The sequence below is a fragment of the Suncus etruscus genome, chromosome 15, assembly GCF_024139225.1.
Source record: "Suncus etruscus isolate mSunEtr1 chromosome 15, mSunEtr1.pri.cur, whole genome shotgun sequence".
NCBI classification, from domain to species: Eukaryota; Metazoa; Chordata; class Mammalia; order Eulipotyphla; family Soricidae; genus Suncus; species Suncus etruscus.
Genome location: NC_064862.1, coordinates 18,196,705 through 18,218,583, shown reverse-complemented (window position 1 = coordinate 18,218,583; position 21,879 = coordinate 18,196,705). Strand labels below are relative to the sequence as shown.

At 42.5% G+C, this 21,879-nt stretch overlaps 1 protein-coding gene across 1 annotated transcript in view; it reads right to left on the bottom strand.

The window, feature by feature from the left end:
- Positions 1–1,190, bottom strand: part of UST (uronyl 2-sulfotransferase) — a 375,708-nt gene extending 374,518 nt beyond the window's left edge. Inside the window, exon 1 of the mRNA XM_049787764.1 lies at positions 344–1,190. Within this exon, the coding sequence (XP_049643721.1) occupies positions 344–1,190 (847 nt within the window). The remainder of the gene's footprint in view (positions 1–343) is intronic.
- Positions 1,191–21,879: the final 20,689 nt, after the last annotated feature.

Genomic DNA, 21,879 nt, shown 5'->3' with positions numbered 1-21,879 from the left:
CTCCGCAAAGGACGGGGTGGCAAAGCCCAGGGAGAGTCCTGCGAGGCACCGCCCAGGGGTCCCTGCAGGGTTCGACCCCAAACCAGCGCCGCCAACCTGGGGCTAAACCGACAGCCGGAGGCGCGCGCGCGCGTGGGGTATGCTGGAAGCCAGGACTTGGGGTGTCCCACCTCGGGGAGGCTCTGGGCAGAGCCGGGACTTGGACTTGGGTGCCTCTGACCCTCCCCGGCATGTCCCACCCGGGGAGAGTCAAAGTCCCCGGCGCGCGCGCCTACCCACCCGCCGTCCCCAGGTCCTCTCCAAGCGGGCACCACCGGGCGCAGCGCCCATCGGGCTTCCTTACCCAAGAACCGGCGCAGGTCGATCAGGAAGCGCGGGGGGCCCCCGCCGAGCTGGTAGAAGAGGGAGCCGAGGCAGAAGACCAGCAGGGTGGCCATGCAGAGCCCGTAGTCCCGGAGCGAGAAGCGCAGCCGGGGCAACAGTCGGACCCCGCCGGGATGCTGCGGCTGCGGCTTCTTCATGGCGCGCCCGTGCCCGTGCCAGGGCCGGGGGAGGCTCGCCCATCCGCCGGCGGCTCCAGGGCTCCGGGGGCAGCGAGTGGGCGCGCAAGGAAGGCCCCGAGTCGCCGTGGCCGGGCTCAGGACACTTTCCTCGGCATGGTCCCCTCTCCTGCCGCCGCCGCCGCGGCCCTGCCCTGCCCGGTCCTGGCGCGCCCCGCTTGCGCCCGTGCGCCCCGCGCCCTGCTGCGCTCCGGCCCTGTGGGCTCCCCCGGGACCGACGCAGAAGACCCCCCTCGGGCTTGGTGCGTGTCGGAAGGTGGGTCCCAGAGGGGTTTGTCCCGGTTCAGGCTTCTCCACCACCGCAAGGCAGGGAGGAGCGGGAGGCGGACGCCGTCCTCCACGCTCCACCTCCTGGAAAGGGGTTTTCCTCCTTCTTCTCCTCCCCTCCTCTCCCTCCGGCTCCCCCAAGTTCTCTCCTCTGCTCCTCCTCCTCTTCCTCCTCCTCCAAATCCAAGGCCTCTCCACCCTCTCCAGCCCCCCGTTCTCCGCTTCTCTTTGGGGTGTCACGTTACGCGTCGGCCCGGGGAGGAGTTGTTGGTTTGGAGAGGGAAGCGGGGGTGGTGAGGGTTCGCCACGAGTGAGAAAACTTTTTTCTGGGTGTTGTTGTCCTTCCCCCCTTTTCTCTGCCATCTGGACCCGGAGCCTGGGCCACCAGCGACCCCTGTCGTAGAGTGTCACCAGAGGGAAGAAATCTGATCGGATGGAGCTGGGTTGATTGATTGGTGGGTGGGGACTGAGTTATTGAGGCTTTTCCTCCTCCATCCTCCACCCCCTTTATTATTATTATTATTATTATTATTATTATTTTGCATTTGCCTTATTTTTTCTTTTTTTTCAGAAGCTGAATTCTCCTAAAGCCTGGGATACTTCCAGGAAAGGGATGGATGTGGGTTTAGGCTCCAGACTTTATGGAGAGGGTTATGGAGAGGGCAAGGGGGGCAGGGGAGGGCTAGGAGGGGGGATTAGAAATTAAACACGCCCCTTGAGGCTTAAGCTCCCTGCAGGGACTTGCAGCTCCGGAGATTCCTCCAGGCTGCGACTCCTTCCTTCCACACTAGTAACCGGTTCGGAGGACAGATTCCTGGCGCTTTGCTTCCCCTCTTTGAGTAGGAAGGGGGCAAAGCCCTCGCGTGCTCACGACCTCTGCAAGCCACGACCCCACCCGTGGCTTGTCCGTCTCTCCTGCTTCCACACAAAGCTGTTGGACCTAAAAACCCTCCCCAGGGGACTGAAGCTCTTAGGGGAGTGGGAGATGCCCGAAAGGGTAGTTCTCTGGCAGCCAAGCCTAGGTAGGGGGAGAACAATACGTGCCTTCTCGGAGAAGGCACCCTGAGCCTTGAGGGGGGAGTGTCCGTTTGGGAGCAGTCCGCAAATCTATTTGACTCTCCAGCCCACTCGACTCACCCCTGCAGGCACTAGCAACAACCGCGTTCCTTATGATTTCTGCAAGGAGATGGGGGATAAGATAAAACTCGTTTCTCCCTTCCCGCCTGGGGTAACAGAACCTCGTTAGGATGCCGCTGACTCCAGGCTGGTCCATCCTTGGCAGCTGCTGACAAGTCAGGGCTGTGTTCCTGGAAACCTTTAGAAAGTTGTGCCTGGGGCCCGGAGAGATAGCACAGCGGCGTTTGCCTTGCAAGCAGCCGATCCAGGACCAAAGGTGGTTGGCTCGAATCCCGGTGTCCCATATGGTCCCCTGTGCCTGCCGGGAGCTATTTCTGAGCAGACAGCCAGGAGTAACCCCTGAGCACCGCCCGGTGTGGCCCAAAAACCAAAAAAAAAAAAAAAAAAAAAAAGAAAGTTGTGCCTGAAGACAAAAAAAAAGGGGGGGGGGCCTAGGGAATAGGATGCTGAGATGGCGAGTAGAGAATTGAGGAACGGTGGGGTTTTAATCATTAGCTATACATACGTCCAGAGTACTTCTGCTATGTGATTCCAGCCAGTCAAGGGGACACACGGGTCATAAGTGGGAGAAAGTGACAGATGGGGTGAAGTTAGAGCTCACATTCGAAATGCACAGGAATTGTGCTTCCCAAAGTTTAGATGGTTCAGGTCCGTTTTTTCAGGAAGAACTAGGTTCTTTTGGAGACCTGGAGAGATAAAAGCCCCTTTGATATGCCACAAAAAGTCCTGCTTTTTGTTTCACAATTGTTCTGTCAGAGATTTATTTGGATTATATCTAACAAACAAATGTGCCTGAAAGAGGGATGTCAGTTAATCCTTGCCCATAAAAGTGAATTACTTTAATCAGCACACTGAGTAGCCCAGAATTGACTTCCAAACTTCCTTTTCTTTTTTTAACCTTTTTAAAATTTTTATTAAGACAATTATGAATTACAAGTCTTTCACAGTTGTATTTCAGGCATATAGTGACAGTGAATTAGGGCCATTCCCACCACCAGTGTTGACCTCCCTCCAACATAGTTCCCAGCAAATCATGAACAACTTTATCTCTGGGAAAAAAACAAAAAACAAAAAACTGTAGTATGAACAACCTTGTAACCATGGTGCCAAACTTTCTTTTCTAATTTTTATTATAACACCCCAGTTTAGTAGGATTTTCATAATATAATCATTTCAGTTTTTACGTTGTTTTTTGGGCCACATTCGGTGACACTCAGGAGTTACTCCTGACTATGTGCTCAGAAATTGCTCCTGACTCGGGGACCATCTGAAACACCAGGGATCGAACCCAGGCCCGTCCTGGGTCAGCCACTTGCAAGGTAAACACCTACTGTTGCACTACAGCTCTGGCCCTGGTCATTTCTGTTTTTAAATGTTCAAACGCCAATTTCACCACCAGCTTGATCTTCCTTTCACCAGTTGGAAGTGAACCCAAATTGCTGTCAATTATGAGAGCCCACCTCCACGCCCGCACAAATGTACTTCATATTGTTACACACAAAGACAAATGGAATTATCAAAACGTAGATCAACAAGGGGCTAGAGAGATAGCACAGTGATAGGTTTGCCTTGCATGAGGCCAACACAGGTCGGTCCAGGGTTAGATTCCTGGCATCCTATATGGTCCCCAGAGCTTGGCAGGATCTATTTCTGAGCAGAGAGGCGGGAGTAACCCTTGCACACCTCCGGGTGTGCTGGGAACAGGGGTAGAGGGAGGACAACACTGGTGGTGGGAATGCCCCTGATTCAATGTCACTATGTACCTAAAATATTACTGTGTAAGATTTGTAATCCACTTTGACTAAAATAAAAAATAATTTAATTAAAATAATAAATAAACAAACGTAGATCAACATGGGCCAATCTGAAATGATTATTCTGTCTCTCCGTGGTATTACTAGTCAGTATCTACGGATTTACTGGGTTGGTGCTAATGGAGCCTTCTGTGTTACTGCTTAGGTTCAACCAGCTTGGTAGATTTCTATGGAAATTTCCTGTCAGATTTCTGTAACACTACTGGGCTGATACTATTATAACATATTGAGGTGTTGTAAGGTGCATGCAGTCAGAAACCAAAAAATAAATTTTGATGCTAGAGAGATAACACAGGGAATAAGATGCTTGCCATGCATGTTCAGCCCACCCCAATTCATTCCCTTGCACCTCATATGGTCCCCTGAGCAAGGCCAGAAATGATCCCCGAGCACTGAGCTAGAAGTAAAGTACTGAGTACAGTTATGTGTGGTCTCCACCCTCCCCCAAAATAATTTTTAAGTTCAGAAAGAGAGAATCAGAGACTGGGAAAAAGAAACAATTTTCACAATGTTTGCAAGACCAATTTGACAAAGGCTAAATGGCACCTGAGACTCAGTCTTACGATGTGAGTTCCTTCTTCTTAGATGGAAAACAATAAGCACATTCCTCTTTGCTTGCAAGGCCCTATGAGACTAACACTCATATTCAAAAAACCTTCTGTTTTTTTTCTATTTTCTCCCCAGGAGAAAAATTATCCTGAAAGACAAAGGTTATTGCTGAAGGATGGAGCAGGAAGAAAGCAAACAAACAGCTGTGTGAAAAAGTAAAAAGTAAATATGGGTTTAAGTTTTTTTTCTTTTTAAAAAAAAAAAAAAGAACAGTGGAAAGGTCAGGAAGGAAGTACAAGAGGTCAAGACCCAGTTTAGAAGAAACAAGCTCTGACATGAAGAATGTTGAGGAGTGGAGAGGAACAGATCCATTTGTAAAATCTTATGTTAATATAATTGGCCGCCAAAAAGAACTTGTCCAAGACTAAGAAAAAAAATGGATATACAAAAAAGTTTCACATGGGGGTTGGTAAATGCTTTGTATATTTACCAACAGAAACTAAAATGGTTGGGTACAGGGCTGTTCTTTAAAATCTGAAGCTGGGCTGGAAAGATAGGACAGTGGTAGGTATTTGCCTTGTATGTGACCAACCCAAGAGACAGTGGTTTTATTCCCGACATCCCATATGGTCCCCTGAGTCTGCCAGGGGTGATTCTGAGTGCAGAGCCAGGAGTAACCCCTGAGCACCTCTAGGTGTGACCCAAAAACCAAAAAATAAAATTAAAAATTAAATCTGTATCTATCTTTAAAAAATGCAGCACTGGAGCTAGAGAGATAGGACAGTTCTCACAGAGCTGACCCAGATTTGATCACTGGCACTCCACATGGTTTCTGGGCATCAGTAGGAGTGATTCCTGAGTGCATATTTAGGAGTAAGCTGTGAGCACTGCTGGCTATGGCAAAAAAGTAAATAAAAACCTAAAGCAGAGTCAAAAAGATTGTAGGGGTCAAAACACTTGAATTGCATATGGCGGACCCTGGTTTCATTCTACATTGCCCCCAAAGCCAGGAGTAACCCTGAATGTCTCTTCAGCACCAGAGTCTCTTCCTTCTATCCCCACCCTCAAATTTTCAGTTAAAATACTTGTACTAATCAATATAAATTTTAAGATTTTGTGAATAGTCTATAATTTAGTATCTTGGGTCCCTCATCTTCTCTCTCCAGTGACCTTTTATCTATCAACCAAGTTACTGATTTCCAGCACCTCATCTTATAACCACTTCCACCTTCTCTTCTCCTTCTTTCCCTAGTTTCTCATTCATCACCTACCTCATGGTAACCCCCTACTCCACCCAATCTATATCCCACACTCTCTACCTTCCTTTATATTTCTTGTCCTTCCTTACTATTAGCAAGGCCAAATGACCATTGTCCAAGATTCTGAATTCCACCAACACCAGCATCATCCCTAGTCCCACTTGGTTTTGTGTGTGTGTGTGTGTTTTGTTTGTTATTTTTGTTTTGTTTTTGAGTCATACCTGGATGCTCTCAGGGGTTACTCCTGACTCTGCACTCAGAAATCACTCCTGGCAGACTCGGGGACCATATGAGATTTCAGTGATTGAACCTGGGTTCGTCCTGGGTTGGCAGCATGCAAGGGAAACACCCTACCACTGTGTTCTCACTCTGGCTCCCCTATCTCACTTGGACATGTGCATCTTTGTCAATAAAAACACCATTTATTTCTCTTTCTTCTCTCTCTCTCTCTCTTTCTTTCTTTCTTTCTTTCTTTTTCTTCTTTCTTTCTCTCTTTCTCTTTCTTTCAGTTTATGAGACATAATCATAGGGAATAGTTATATTGTTGATTAGGCTAGGGATCATGGAAGAGAAAGGCTTTTCCTGTCATTTATTTATTCATTCATTCATTCTTTTTTATTGAAGCACCATCTGTTTCAAGAACAAAGAAGTCTTCTTACGTGTTTCTCCTTCTCTTTCTTACTTTTCTGTCTATGCAATCTAAAAGTATCACACACTTTGACCTCTAAAAATGTCTAATCTGACCTCTTTTTTAGCCATCATTTTGGTTGAAGGTGCATGCTTTCCTCTCAGAATTACTACAATGGCCTATTATTTGTACTTGTGTTTAGATTTAGCAAAATAGAAGAGGAAAAACCTGGAGGACAATAATGACTCAGACCAAATGGAAATATATTTCTTTCTTATTTGAAACAAGCCTATAAATTGGCTCATCTGAGTTGATGATACATTTCTGATCTCTCATCAGAGATTACTGGAACTTTCTGCTGCCTCATGTGGAGCTTTCACTTATGGTGCAAAGATGGAAGCAAGAGAGTTACAAGAGGGAAAAAAGAGTCTCTGCAATAGTGTAGTGATCCTTCAACAAACTTAAAAGTGCTGCTTGTTGTCTTCCAGTTCTTTGACCTGTACTGCATCACATAGCTGTGTCCACATTTAAGAAAGAACTTATGGGTGATGTGCTGCCATCAAGGTCCTCTGACTAAAGCAAGAAAGGTCAGAAAACCAGGAGTGGTGATCAGCAGCCCCACTCTATCTCCTTTCTACTCCCAACACTATACTTCATCCTCCTCATAGCAGCCAGAAACTGGCCCTTCTGCTCAACAGTTGCCATTGGCTCCCAATGCACCTGAAGTAAAAACCTGAAAGTTTCCAATGCCCAACAAGGCCCCCTGTTGGGCATTTTTCCCCCAATGCCCATATGGCTTTATATGATTCAGCCTTATCCAATGAATCTCACATCATCCCTCAACTCATTCCGTCTCATCCTTGCTCTTCAACCAGGGTCCTGGCACTGGTGGTCCTTCCGCCTGGTTGAATAAAAGGTTGTTTTAGAATATGAATAATTATGTGACTCAGATTTCAGAGATCCATGAGGAGATGACAGTGTGGGCAATGGGTGGGATTGAACAGATCTGCACCTTGCTTATTATAACCTTCAAGGGTCATCCAAAGAATTGATGGTGATCAAATTAAAGTAGACAGGTGAAAGGAAAAGAAGAATGAGTGAATGAATAAATAAATGACAGGTAAAGCCTTCATCCTCCATGACCGTGGTCTAATCAACAATGTAACTCTTTCCTGTGATTGTGAATGACTCATGACATTCTGAAAGGATTATTAAACTAGAAAGTTTGCCTGGTATAAGTTCCCCCATTTTACAGATGAAGAAACAAAATGTGAAGAATTGTATTTGTCACAGAATAGTCTCACTCATCTATGGGTTCTAAGAAAAATGAAAGACATTAAAATAATTCCCAGAGATAAGGGCTGGAAGGACCAGCTCAAGATATGAAGCTTACCACAACGAGTGGTGAATGCAGTTAGAGAAATAACTATGCTGAGAACTATCATAACAATGTCAGTGAGTGAGATATGTAGAAAGCCTGCCTCGAATACAGGCAGGGGTCAGGGAGGGAAGAGATGGGAGCATTGTTGATGGGAAGGTTGCATGGGTGAAAGGGGGTGTTCTTGTTATGACTGAAACCCAACTACAATTTTGTTTGCAATCACAGTATTTAAATAAAGAAATTATAAAATAATAAAAACTTAGCAAAAACAAACAAAGAATTGATGTGTCAGTTCTAAGAGACCTAATCCAGAAAGGCCTACTAGAAGAGGAGGTATAAAGTGGATTGAATGAGCAGAATAAGCAGGCAGTACAGTGATTAGTAGACGTAGTCCAGAGGGGCTATAATTAAGCAGAATCAATGGGAAAATAATAGCTAAGTTGTGTCACTACCCGCAAAGGTATGTCTCCATTTATTAAGGAAGCACGCACCAGATGTGGCTTTTGGCTTTCCTGGTGCAGTACCTAATTTTCCTCCCAAGAAATATCTGCCAGAAGTTCTGTTTGGAGAACTCAATCATTGACCCTCGCGTGGATTACTGGCTATATTTCTGACATGGCTGTGACATTATATTTCTCTTTTTCTTTTATTTTGATTTTTGTCTCCTTTTCTACTACAGTAATTTGGCCTTAGTTATCTTGCAGCACAAAGAAATTTCAGTACCAAAGAAAGCCCGCCAAAACCTCCCCGCTGACTAGTTTATTTGTGACTCTTACTTCAAGTATAACCTGGCGCCAGCAGCTTGTTTTTCTGAGTCTAGCTCTATGGTAGTAAACAATTATTTCCGTCCTCCTCAAAATTCATTTTCCGGCCACTGCAAATACATTTCTTCCAAAACCTGTCTCTCTCCTCCTGGTTTCTTGAAAAACCTGTTTTTGCTTACTTAAAAACACCTCCACCTCATCTTTTCATCCAGCCCTCTAGCAGGGATCTTTCTCATCTACATTAGGTAGTTATTTGATATGTAGATCTAGGGCCCTGTCTCATTGTACTGCCCCTCCAGAAGATCTCCTACTCTTTGTTTTCCCTGAAGACACCTTGCATACCAGAGTTTGTGCTTAAAATGTCATGGGCTGAACAGTAAAATTTGTCTCTAGGCTCATGGACGTGGGTCCCCATACAATGCATTTTGTGTGGTCTCATTTATTTCATATTTCATATCCGTCCACTTCGTGCTCCCGCTTTCTCCCAGTGAGGATTTACGGACCCCACTAAGGTCTTGCTTAGGGACGCAGTACGGCCGCAGCAAAGTTGTGTTTGGTGTGGGCTTAGAAAGATAGTACAGCAAGAAAGTTGCTAATGCACATATCATTATCTATCAAATATAGGGAATGTACAAAAGGTAGGCATAGCTTAAATTTATGCAGAAAGAAATCACATGAGAAAGTTCTGATAAGTACACATACATTTTGTAATCCTTTCACTGCACAATGCAAGTAGAATTGCCATAACTTGGTATCACACAACTTTGAGGAAAGGGAAGAACGACAACTTGTATTTTTCTTTTATGCTGTATTTTCTTCAAGGACTCTAGTTTATATATAACACCTAATGAAGTAACTTTGTTTGCAATTAAAGAAATTACAAAATATTCTTCTAAATATATGTTCAATTGCTAAATGTCTAACCTTAATAGACAAGAATTATATAGCTTGAGCAATACAGTTTGCTATTTGGGCCATATTTTCAGATTTCTTGGCAGTACACATTATTACACTAATGTTAGAATAGATTGTTTGGCTGATTTATTTTTCAATATGCCCATAAGCAATTCTAAACTGCAATTATTTTTGTATCCCTTTTCTTACAAAAACTCTTGAGCAGATTCTTAATTCATGTAACACAATTTAAAATCAATACATTCCTTTTCATTCTGCAATAAATATATGTTAAATTCTATTATGTGTCCTTTGCTCTACTAATTGCCATGAAGCAAAAAAGAAAAGTGAAAGAGCACTCATTCAACCTTCAAAGAATTTGCAATCTTTTCACAGAGACAGGCCTGTCATAGTGAAGAATTTTTACCTTAACACAAAGAAATATATAATCAAATGCTCCATTGTTTGCCATGCATTGCCAATAGTAAAGTCATTCAGGTCTTTAGAGCAGTCATGTACAAACACTCAAGAAGAATAAAATATAACTTGAAGTTTTTAAGTTGTTTCCCAAACCTTTGTCCTCTGAGGGTGGAAATAATTTTTATATGTGAGAATAATTTAATCAAACATTATGAATACAGTAAATGACTGAATTTGTTGAATTACTTTTTATCCATGGGTAGTGTAACTATAAAAATATGCTACCGCCTTCTCCTTGGATATATCTGATGAACATTATTGGTGAGGCGGAAGCACGATGTTAGACCTAGGAAGGGAAGCTGTGAGAATTTCCATAGCTCTGTTGTAATAACTAGTTGAAAATTTCTTTTCAGAATGACTTCATGTGGTGCAGTGTGATTGTTCATTATGAAATAAATATGCCTGGTGTTTTTCATGCAATAAAACTGAAATATGAATTCCCATACCTTCGATTATCACAAGATATTTCTTGCCTTTAATTAGTTATGTTCGTGATTTGATAGACCTATCTGCCTTGCCTATAGTTATAAAAATAAAGTAATTGAATGTTGCTATTGTTTTAAAAAATCATATGGATTCACAATATGGATACTAGTTTAAATTGTAATGCTAGTGCCCAAGCTATCAAAAATATGACATTTGCCTTGTTTCCCGTTACTGGCATAGCTTGTGCAGTCCTCAAGACCAGGAATGGTAGGAATCATCTAGTTCAGCCTCTTTAGATGGTGAACCTCAAGCTCTTTCAGGTGAATTTACTCCATTAAGACACATTGGTGTTGGTAAACAAGCAAAACTTAAAATACATTATAAGCTTCACAGAGAGACACTAGGCACAGTAGCTCTCAGAAGAGATACTGGTAACTGCAATCCATGGTGAATGAAGCTTTAATGTCCCACAATGTGACTTCTAGCTCAGGGGCATCTGCTCAACCACCTCTGCTTCCTGCCCACGTGAAGCAAATGACCAACTCTAAGTATGATAGTTACCTGTTGTGCAGCCATGAGGAACTTTAGACTTTTCTTTGGCTACCAGCATGTCCTACAAACCTATGACTGCCTTCATGGTCATCTCAGACCATTTCTGCTTAGCATTCTTTCTCCACCACTTCTAACTTCTAGTTTCAAGGCCTATGGGAATCCAATGATTTCCCTAGAAGGCTTCTTCTAGCCCAAATCAGGCCTAAATACCAAACCCAAAGTCAATGACAATAGACTCAAGAGACCCAATCTACAACAAGCTATATACACAGGAGACCTGTTACCCTAGCAGTCCAGGGGACAAAGGGGGAGGTATGCTGGGAACAGGGGTAGAGGAAGGACAGCACTGGTGGTGGGAATAGTCCTAATTCTCTGTCACTATGTACCTTAAATATAATTGTGAAAGTCTTGTGATTCGCATTGGTCACAATAAAAATTATTTAAAATTAAAAAAAAAAAAAGAAATCACAAAGCTTCCCAAATTGTATTCTAAATCTACCCGTCTCAGTGAAAATAGCCTGCTGCAAGGACACACCATAGTCTATGTGTCTCAAACAACTATTATTTGTCACAAGTTCCAGTGGCTGGAAAATCTGAGAGCAAGCAATGGAAGTGTCAAATGACAGCTACTTTCTGTTTGTATCCTTTTATGGTAGTGTGATGAGATGTACGTGCATAGTCTTCTCTTATAAGGAAATTGATCCCATGTATGAGATTGATCCACACATGAATGAACTCCTAAAGGCTCAACTTCCAGACATCACAAGAATCGGAGGGCATCCATATAAGAACTAACATGCAGTTGGTTAAAAAAAAAACAAAACAAAAACAAAACAAAAAAAACCAAAAAACAAACAAAAACAAAACAAAACAAAAAAAACCTAAAAAACTAAAATCTAAAAAAAAACAACTCCAAATTCCTAGTTATTTCCAGACTTCCACTGGAAATGGGAGACAGCCAAAAGCAATGTTTCTCATACCTTACCTCTTTTCTCTTTCTCTACTTCCTGCTCAGCATTCAGGAATTCTTGTTTTCTCTGTCAATGTTGACAACAGGCATCAGAGGAAGAAACTAGAAGACAAGAAAAATAACTCAAATGATGTCATCTCTCATTCAACGCCTTTGGGTCTTACATTATTTCCATTTCTTTTTCTGTTTTCAGTTGCTTGATGAGAACGTATATATCCTCTGAAGACTGATTCGATTTTAGTGATAACCCAAAATACCGATTCTAGAGATAGCCAAAGCATTTATTCTTAGGCAAATCTATTGAATAAAGTAGATGACATATTTTCTGTTGATTAAGGAGTAAGTGCAAGAGAGGAAAAGAAAAGGAGTGAGTGAGAAATGGCTGCATGTGGGGGTTTCCAGGCAGAGTGCTGATTGCTCTACCTGCAGAGTCTCCACCGGGCTGTGCTTCTTCTGAGGAACTGAGCACCAGAAGGGAGCCCTGTCCTACCCTTCTCTGTCTTTCCTGAACTCTGGAAGCTCTCCTCAGAGCCCTGGGAAGTGAACCCCAAAGAAACTACATTCGGGAGCTACCCAGCGAGCCAGTGAGTGAGTGAGAAATGGCTGCATGTGGGGGTTTTCAGGCAGAGTGCTGATTGCTCTACCTGCAGAGTCTCCACCGGGCTGTGCTTCTTCTGAGGAACTGAGCACCAGAAGGGAGCCCTGTCCTACCCTTCTCTGTCTTTCCTGAACTCTGGAAGCCATCCTCAGAGCCCTGGGAAGCGAACCCCAAAGAAACTACATTCGGGAGCTACCCAGCGAGCCAGTGAGTGAGTGAGAAATGGCTGCATGTGGGGGTTTTCAGGCAGAGTGCTGATTGCTCTACCTGCAGAGTCTCCACCAGGCTGTGCTTCTTCTGAGGAACTGAGCACCAGAAGGAAGCCCTGTCCTACCCTTCTCTGTCTTTCCTGAACTCTGGAAGCCCTCCTCAGAGCCCTGGGAAGCGAACCCCAAAGAAACTACATTCGGGAGCTACCCAGCGAGCCAGTGAGTGAGTGAGAAATGGCTGCATGTGGGGGTTTTCAGGCAGAGTGCTGATTGCTCTACCTGCAGAGTCTCCACCAGGCTGTGCTTCTTCTGAGGAACTGAGCACCAGAAGGAAGCCCTGTCCTACCCTTCTCTGTCTTTCCTGAACTCTGGAAGCCCTCCTCAGAGCCCTGGGAAGCGAACCCCAAAGAAACTACATTCGGGAGCTACCCAGCGAGCCAGTGAGTGAGTGAGAAATGGCTGCATGTGGGGGTTTTCAGGCAGAGTGCTGATTGCTCTACCTGCAGAGTCTCCATCGGGCTGTGCTTCTTCTGAGGAACTGAGCACCAGAAGGGAGCCCTGTCCTACCCTTCTCTGTCTTTCCTGAACTCTGGAAGCTCTCCTCAGAGCGCTGGGAAGTGAACCCCAAAGAAACTACATTCGGGAGCTACCCAGCGAGCCAGTGAGTGAGTGAGAAATGGCTGCATGTGGGGGTTTTCAGGCAGAGTGCTGATTGCTCTACCTGCAGAGTCTCCACCGGGCTGTGCTTCTTCTGAGGAACTGAGCACCAGAAGGGAGCCCTGTCCTACCCTTCTCTGTCTTTCCTGAACTCTGGAAGCTCTCCTCAGAGCCCTGGGAAGCGAACCCCAAAGAAACTACATTCGGGAGCTACCCAGCGAGCCAGAAACTGAGCACCTGAAGGGAGCCCTGTCCTACTCTTCTCTGTCTTTCCTGAACTCTGGAAGCTCTCCTCAGAGCCCTGGGAAGCGAACCCCAAAGAAACTACATTCGGGAGCTACCCAGCGAGCCAGTGAGTGAGTAAGAAATGGCTGGATGTGGGGGTTTCCAGGGAGAGTGCTGATTGCTCTACCTGCAGAGTCTCCACCCGGCTGTGCTTCTTCTGAGGAAACTGAGCACTGGAAGGGAGCCCTGTCCTACCCTTCTCTGTCTTTCCTGAACTCTGGAAGCTCTCCTCAGAGCCCTGGGAAGCGAACCCCAAAGAAACTACATTCGGAAGCTACCCAGCGAGCCAGTGACTCTCCTCAGAGTCCTGGGAAGTGAACCCCCAAAATACAGCATTCTGAAGCTGCCCAGCGAGCGAGTGAAAACTACGCCTGACCAGTGGGGCCCGACTGTGAAAAACTGTGAGTGCTGCCTGTGTGTGTCTCTCTGCTATCCTGTTGCGTGAACCTCCTGAGAGTGGGCTGAAAAGAGGCTCCAGAAGGCACTTAGCTCCACTTCGCTACGCAGCCGTGCGCTCTTTCTAAAAAAAGAACACCATCACAAGAAAAAAAAAACACACACACTAAGAACGGTGCTGGATCACAGAAGCAAGAATTTCTCTCCAGACTGTCTTCTCTGCTGCGTGCTTGGGCCTAAGATTTGATCCTGTGTGAGGCTTCATCCACGGAGGACTCCCCTAACTTGGAGGCAAGTCGGCCCATCCAGAAAGGGCGGAGCCAGAGAAGTGTATTGCCTGCATCATATAACCAATGAATACCACCACAACACGTAGAAAAACCCACAATACAAGTGTGACAATGGGGAAACAACGCAGGCCAGCATCAGACATAGAGAATGAAGATGACAATTCTGATGACCAGTTAACGACCAACCAACTAATCAATCTCTCAGATAAGGACTTTAGAGTAGCAATATGGAATATACTCAAAGAACTCAAAGAAACCATGAATAGAATAGAACAGAACACTAATAAGAATCAAGAAAATATGAAGACAGAAATCACAAAACTCCAAACTGAAATAACATGTCAAATAACAGGCCTGAAAAAAATCAGTAAACGAAGTGAATGACAAAATGGATAAGCTCTGGGACAGGGTATCAGAAGCTAAGAATAGACTTGGTGCTGTGGAAGATGAGATACATAACAATTCCATACAACAGGAGAGATTGGACAAAAAACTTAAAACAAATGAACAGACAACGGAAAAATTAGTCAAAGAATGGGAACAGATGAAAATAGAGGTCTATGATAAGATCAACAGAAACAACTTAAGAATCATTGGAGTCCCAGAGACCCAGGAAGAAAATTTCCAGGAAGAATCAACGGTCAAGAACATCATTAAAGAGAAACTCCCAGAGCTAAAGAATATATGTGATCAAATCCTGCATGCTCGAAGAATACCAACCAAAAGAGACCCAAGAAAAACCACCACAAGACACATCCTAGTCAGAATGACAAATCCCAGAGATAGAGACAGAATTCTGAAAACAGCAAGATCAAAAGGGGAAATTACATTCAAGCAAGCATCCTTGAGATTTACAGCAGACCTGTCACCAGAAACACTAAATGCCAGAAAGCAGTGGTGGGATATTGTGACAAGACTGAATGAAATGAATGCTTCACCTAGAATACTGTACCCAGCAAAACTCACTTTCCGGTTTGACGGAAGAATACATGGTTTCACAGACAAAAAACAGCTCAGAAACTTTACAGACTCAAAACCAGTCTTAAGAGAAAAACTGAAAGACCTAATCTAAGACAAGACTGACCAAAAGACACACCAAATTTCGATATAAAGATGGCATTAAATCCCAGGACAATTCTTTCTCTCAACGTCAATGGACTAAATGCACCAGTTAAGAGACACAGAGTGGCTAAATGGATCAAAAAACTCAATCCAGCCTTCTGCTGCCTACAAGAAACGCACCTGAATGGACAGAACAAACATAGACTCAAAATAAAAGGCTGGAGAAAAGTTATCCAAGCAAACAACACCCATAAAAAAGCTGGAGTGGCCATACTAATATCAGATAATGCAAACTTTATACTCAGGAAGGTTGTAAGGGACAAAGATGGATATTTCATATTAATCAAGGGGTATGTAGAGCAGGAAGAAATAACTCTCCTAAACATATATGCACCAAATGAGGGGCCAGCAAAATATTTAAAACAACTGTTGACAAATCTGAAAAACAATATCAATAACAACACAATAATTGTGGGGGACCTCAACACTGCTTTGTCAACACTGGATAGGTCAACCAGACTGAAACCCAACAAGAATATACTAGACCTGAGGAGAGAAATGGAAGAAAGAGGCCTAGTGGATATATATAGGACACTTCATCCCCAGAAACCTGGATACACATTCTTCTCCAATGTACATGGGACATTCTCCAGGATAGACTACATGCTGGCACATAAAACATACCTCCATAATATCAAGAGGATAGAAATTTTGCAGACTACCTTCGCTGACCACAAGGCTCTGAAATTATTTGTGAATTCCAAAGGGACTCAGAAGAAACACTTTAACACCTGGAAGTTAACCAGCCTCATGCTCAATAACCAGTGGGTCCGAGATGAAATCAAGGAGGAAATCAAAAGGTTCCTGGAAACAAATGACAATAAAGACACAAACTATCAGAACTTATGGGACACAGCAAAAGCAGTACTGAGAGGAAAATTTATAGCTTTGCAAGCACACATCAGGAAGGAAGAAGGAGCTTACCTGAGTAGCTTAATGACACAGCTAATAGAACTAGAAAGTACTCAACAAAAGGACCCAAAAATAGGAAGACAGAAGGAAATAACAAAGCTGAGAGCAGAAATCAACGAAGTGGAAACCCAAAAAACAATCCGAAAGATCAACGAAAGCAGAAGTTGGTTCTTTGAAAAAATAAACAAGATTGATAGACCACTGGCAAACCTAACAAAGAAAGAAAGAGAGAGAAACTTGATAACTCGTATTAAGAATGAAAAAGGAGAGATCACTACTGATATGACAGAGGTTCAAAGGGTAATCAGAAACTACTTTGAAAAACTCTATGCCACTAAAAATGAGAACCTGGAAGAAATGGATAAATTCTTGGACTCTTATAATCTTCCACGGTTGAAAAAAGAGGATGTATCATATCTAAACACCCCCATCACCATTGATGAAATAAAAATGGTAATTAAAAGTCTGCCCAAAAACAAAAGCCCAGGCCCAGATGGATTCACTAATGAATTCTATCAAACTTTCCAAGAGGAACTACTACCAATCCTGGCAAGACTCTTTCATGAAATTGAACAAGTGGAAACACTCCCAAATAGCTTTTATGAAGCCAACATCACCTTGATACCTAAACCAGACAGAGATGCTACCAAAAAAGAAAATTACAGACCAATATTGCTGATGAATGCAGATGCAAAGATCCTCAACAAAATCCTGGCAAATAGGATTCAATACCTCATTAAGAAGATCATCCACTACGATCAAGTAGGTTTCATCCCAGGAATGCAAGGATGGTTTAACATTCGTAAGTGTATCAACATAATACACAACATCAACAACAAGAAAAATAAAAACCACATGATTATATCAATAGATGCAGAGAAAGCATTTGACAAGGTCCAACACCCATTCTTGATCAAAACTCTCAGAAAGATGGGAATGGAAGGAACCTTTCTTAATATAGTTAAGGCCATCTACCACAAGCCAGTGGCAAATATTATCCTCAATGGAGAAAAACTGAAAGCCTTCCCTCTAAATTCTGGCACAAGACAAGGCTGTCCTCTCTCACCACTCCTATTCAACATAGCACTGGAAGTACTTGCTATAGCGATTAGGCAAGAAAAGGATATCAAGGGAATCCAGATAGGAAAGGAAGAAGTCAAGCTCTCACTGTTTGCAGATGACATGATGCTCTACTTAGAAAACCCTAAAGACTCTATCAAAAAGCTTCTAGAAACAATAGACTCATATAGCAAGGTGGCAGGCTACAAAATTAACACACAAAAATCAATGGCCTTTCTATACACCAATAGTAATAAGGAAGAAATAGACATTAAGAAAACAACCCCATTCACAATAGTGCCACACAAACTCAAATATCTTGGAATCAACTTGACTAAAAATGTGAAAGACCTATACAAAGAAAACTATAAAACTCTGCTCCAAGAAATAAGAGAGGACACGCGGAAATGGAAACACATACCCTGCTCATGGATTGGCAGGATTAACATCATCAAAATGGCAATACTCCCCAAGGCATTATACAGATTCAACGCTATCCCTCTAAAGATACCTATGACATTCTTCAAAGAGGTAGATCAGGCACTTTTGAAATTTGCTTGGAACAATAAACACCCTCGAATAGCTAAAGCAATCATTGGGAAAAAGAATATGGGAGGAATTACTTTCCCCAACTTTAAACTTTACTACAAAGCAATAGTTATCAAAACAGCATGGTATTGGAATAAGGACAGACCTTCAGATCAGTGGAATAGGCTTGAATACTCAGAAAATGTTCCCCAGACATACAATCACCTAATTTTTGATAAAGGAGCAGGAAATCCTAAATGGAGCAGGGAAAGCCTCTTCAACAAGTGGTGTTGGCACAACTGGGTAGCCACTTGCAAAAAATTGAACTTAGACCCCCAGCTAACATCATGTACGAAGGTAAAATCCAAATGGATTAAAGACCTCGATATCCGACCCCAAACCATAAGATATATAGAACAACACATAGGCAAAACTCTCAAGGACATTGAGACTTCAGGCATCTTCAAGGAGGAAACTGCACTCTCCAAGCAAGTGAAAACAGAGATTAACAGATGGGAATATATTAAGTTGAGAAGCTTCTGCACCTCAAAGGAAATAGTGCCCAGGATACAAGAGCCACCCACTGAGTGGGAGAATCTATTCACCCAATACCCATCAGACAAAGGGCTAATCTCCAAAATATACAAGGCACTGACATAAATTTATAAGAAAAAAACATCTAATCCCATCAAAAAATGGGGAGAAGAAATGAACAGACACTTTGACAAAGAAGAAATACAAATGGCCAAAAGACACATGAAGAAATGCTCCACATCACTAATCATCAGAGAGATGCAAATCAAAACAACAATGAGATACCACCTCACACCACAGAGAATGGCACACATCACAAAGAATGAGAACAAACAGTGCTGGCGGGGATGTGGAGAAAAAGGAACCCTTATCCACTGCTGGTGGGAATGCCGTCTAGTTCAACCTTTATGGAAAGCGATATGGAGATTCCTCCAAAAACTGGAAATCGAGCTCCCATACGATCCAGCTATACCACTCCTAGGAATATACCCTAAGAACACAAAAATACAATACAAAAATCCCTTCCTTACACCTATATTCATTGCAGCACTATTTACCATAGCAAGACTCTGGAAACAACCAAGATGCCCTTCAACAGACGAATGGCTAAAGAAACTGTGGTACATATACACAATGGAATATTATGCAGCTGTCAGGAGGGATGAAGTCATGAAATTTTCCTATACATGGATGTACACAGAATCTATTATGCTGAGTGAAATAAGTCAGAGAGAGAGAGAAAAACGCAGAATGGTCTCACTCATCTATGGGTTTTAAGAAAAATGAAAGACATTCTTGCAATAATAAATTTCAGATACAAAAGAGAAAAGAGCTGGAAGTTCCAGCTCACCTCAGGAAGCTCACCACAAAGAGTGATGAGTTTAGTTAGAGAAATAACTACATTTTGAACTGTCCTAATATTGAGAATGTATGAGGGAAATGTAGAGCCTGTTTAGGGTACAGGCGGGGGTTGGGTGGGGAGGAGGGAGATTTGGGACTTGGGTGATGGGAATGTTGCACTGGTGATGGGTGGTGTTCCTTTTATGACTGAAACCCAAACACAATCATGTATGTAATCAAGGTGTTTAAGTAAAAAAAAAAAAAAGAGAGGAAAAGAAAGAAAAAAAAGAGAAGATATTTGTGAAAGACAGAGACTAGAGACACACAGAGAGAAAGAGATTGTTTTGTTATATGGAACAGAATAGCATTGAAAACACTTACTGGGTGGTCATCATACCTGCCTTTTCTTGGATGCTCATTTGAAACTCCCAAATAAAACCTGTACTCTTGAGAAGCACCTTCACCTTTTTAACAGCTGTTATCTGGTTTCTGTTCTGCACACTGGTCCACAGACTGACACTTAAAACCACTGCAGTAGACTAGCAGTTTTCTTCACTTGTGGACTGCCACCAGTCATGGACCAGTGGTCAAAGACCACTGCTCCAGAAGAATGTTTGAATGAAAAAGGCAGTAAGAGATTAAAACTCAAAGGCCAACAAACATTTTCAAGGTTATTGTCTGGTGTTAATATGTAGAGCTGAAATCAATGTAGAAGTGATATCCCTTTTCTACCCTTCTTAACAATGTCATTAGTCCTTGTTGAGTGAGTATGTCACATACCTTCCTGTTCTCTTAGAGAAAAATATTGCTCAAGCTTTGGAAAAGTCTTTTTAAAATAATTTTCTGAAGAATGGCCACAACCTGAACTGTGGGGATAGAGAATCAGTTATTCAATATAAAAACACTAGTAAAATCAAGATTTCCAAGGACATATTTAAAAGAATAACTAACTAAAGAGTCACATTTAAAGCACAACCTCTCAACTCTACAACTTACTAGCTTTCTGACCTCAGGGCAATTAGTTAATCTCTTAGCACCTCAGTTTTCACTCTCTAAGTAATGAATAATATGACCTGCTTTTCTGGGTTCATGGTGCTCTTTTCTGGGTCAGAATAAGACTTAACTGGCCAGAGAAGCACTTGACCAAGTAGCTGTCTTTCCCTTTTGCTCCTTGCAATGATGTGATACAAGAAATTAATTTTCCTGGGACCAGAGCAATAACACAGCAATAGGGCATTTGCCTTGCATGCAGACAACTCAGGGCAGACCTGGATTCTATCCCTGGCATCCCATATGTCTCTCCCCAGCCTGCCAGGTGTGATTTCTGAGTGAAGAGCCAGGAATAACCCCTAAGTGGCACAGGGTGTGGCACAAAAAAAATAAATGAACTTGCCTAGGGAAATTGGAATATAAAATTCTGAAGTGCTAAAGTCTTTTCAAAGAGCAACCATTTGGAGGGTAAAAGAAGTATAAGATTTCACATGGAAATTATCTAAGATGAACTTGGGCAAGTAACTGGGGTTACCTGACCCTCATGGTCATTATTCATGAGATGTAGTAAAGTACCAAATAGTCAATGATGAACTGAAATAGATTTTATTGGAATAGATTTTCATGGTGCTAGTTGGAATATAAAATATGTAAACTGGAGCACAAAAGTTTATTTTTAGAGATGAGAAAACTAGAATGTAAATAAATGGCATGTTTTGCACATTTATATTACTTAAGAATGGCAATCTCAACTTTCATACAGATCTTGTGGATTCTTTTCTAGTACATTTTCTACAATAAAAAAATTTCATTTGGGTCACTAACTTCTGAGAATCTCACAGATTTATGAACCTATCTATCAGAAAGAATGTGAAAGATTTTTGCATATCATTTCAGCTTATTCATGGATCTCTTAAGGGACTATGAACCTCGTATTATTATATACTATAGTCTCTCTTAAATACTTTTGGTTACATTTACCAAATGAGAGTGTCATTTTTCTTTCTTGGATCAGAAAAAAAACTATGTTTTATGAACTGAAAGTGATACAAGAAATATTAAAGTGATATTGAAAATATGGACTTTTGAAGCCTTTAAAACCTTCTTGAGATGTTGAGGCTATTGCTAAATGTAGGGCATATTTCAGATTTTCATTCAGCAAATCCTTGCTAAGTCTTCATTGACTGCTTGATCCAAGAATTATAGTGGTCCTGCTCTCATGAAGTGTATACTCACAATAAGGCAACAAAACCAATAAACAAAGCTATTATGCCACATGATATTATGAGCCAACAAGAAAATAAGAGAGTATTGAGAGCAGTGGGTTTTGATGGAACGTACACTAAAGGCCATGTAGACCAGAAAGGCCTGTTGAAGAATTTGCACTTGAGTTGCAGCCTAAAGAATGAGAAGGGTCTTGTGGGGAAAAAGGGAGATTCAAAGAAAGATTGAGACAGAATAAAACAGATTAAAACACAATGTACTTCATATGTGGAAAAATAAGGAAACAAACAATGAAAGCCTAACAAAAGTAGCTATTAATTAGGGGCCAGAGTGGTAATATAGCAGCCAGGGCATTTACCTGAAAAGCGGTGGACCCGGGTTCTGTCCCCAGCAGCTCATATAATGCCCTTGAGCACCACCAGGAGTAATTCCTGAGCAACACCAGGTGTGCCCCCCAAAAAGAAGAAGTTGTTAGAACAAAAGAACAAAATAGCAGTTATCAGAGAGGAGCAGAGAAGCTGAATGAAGGAAGGAAATGAAAAGCACTTTTGTTT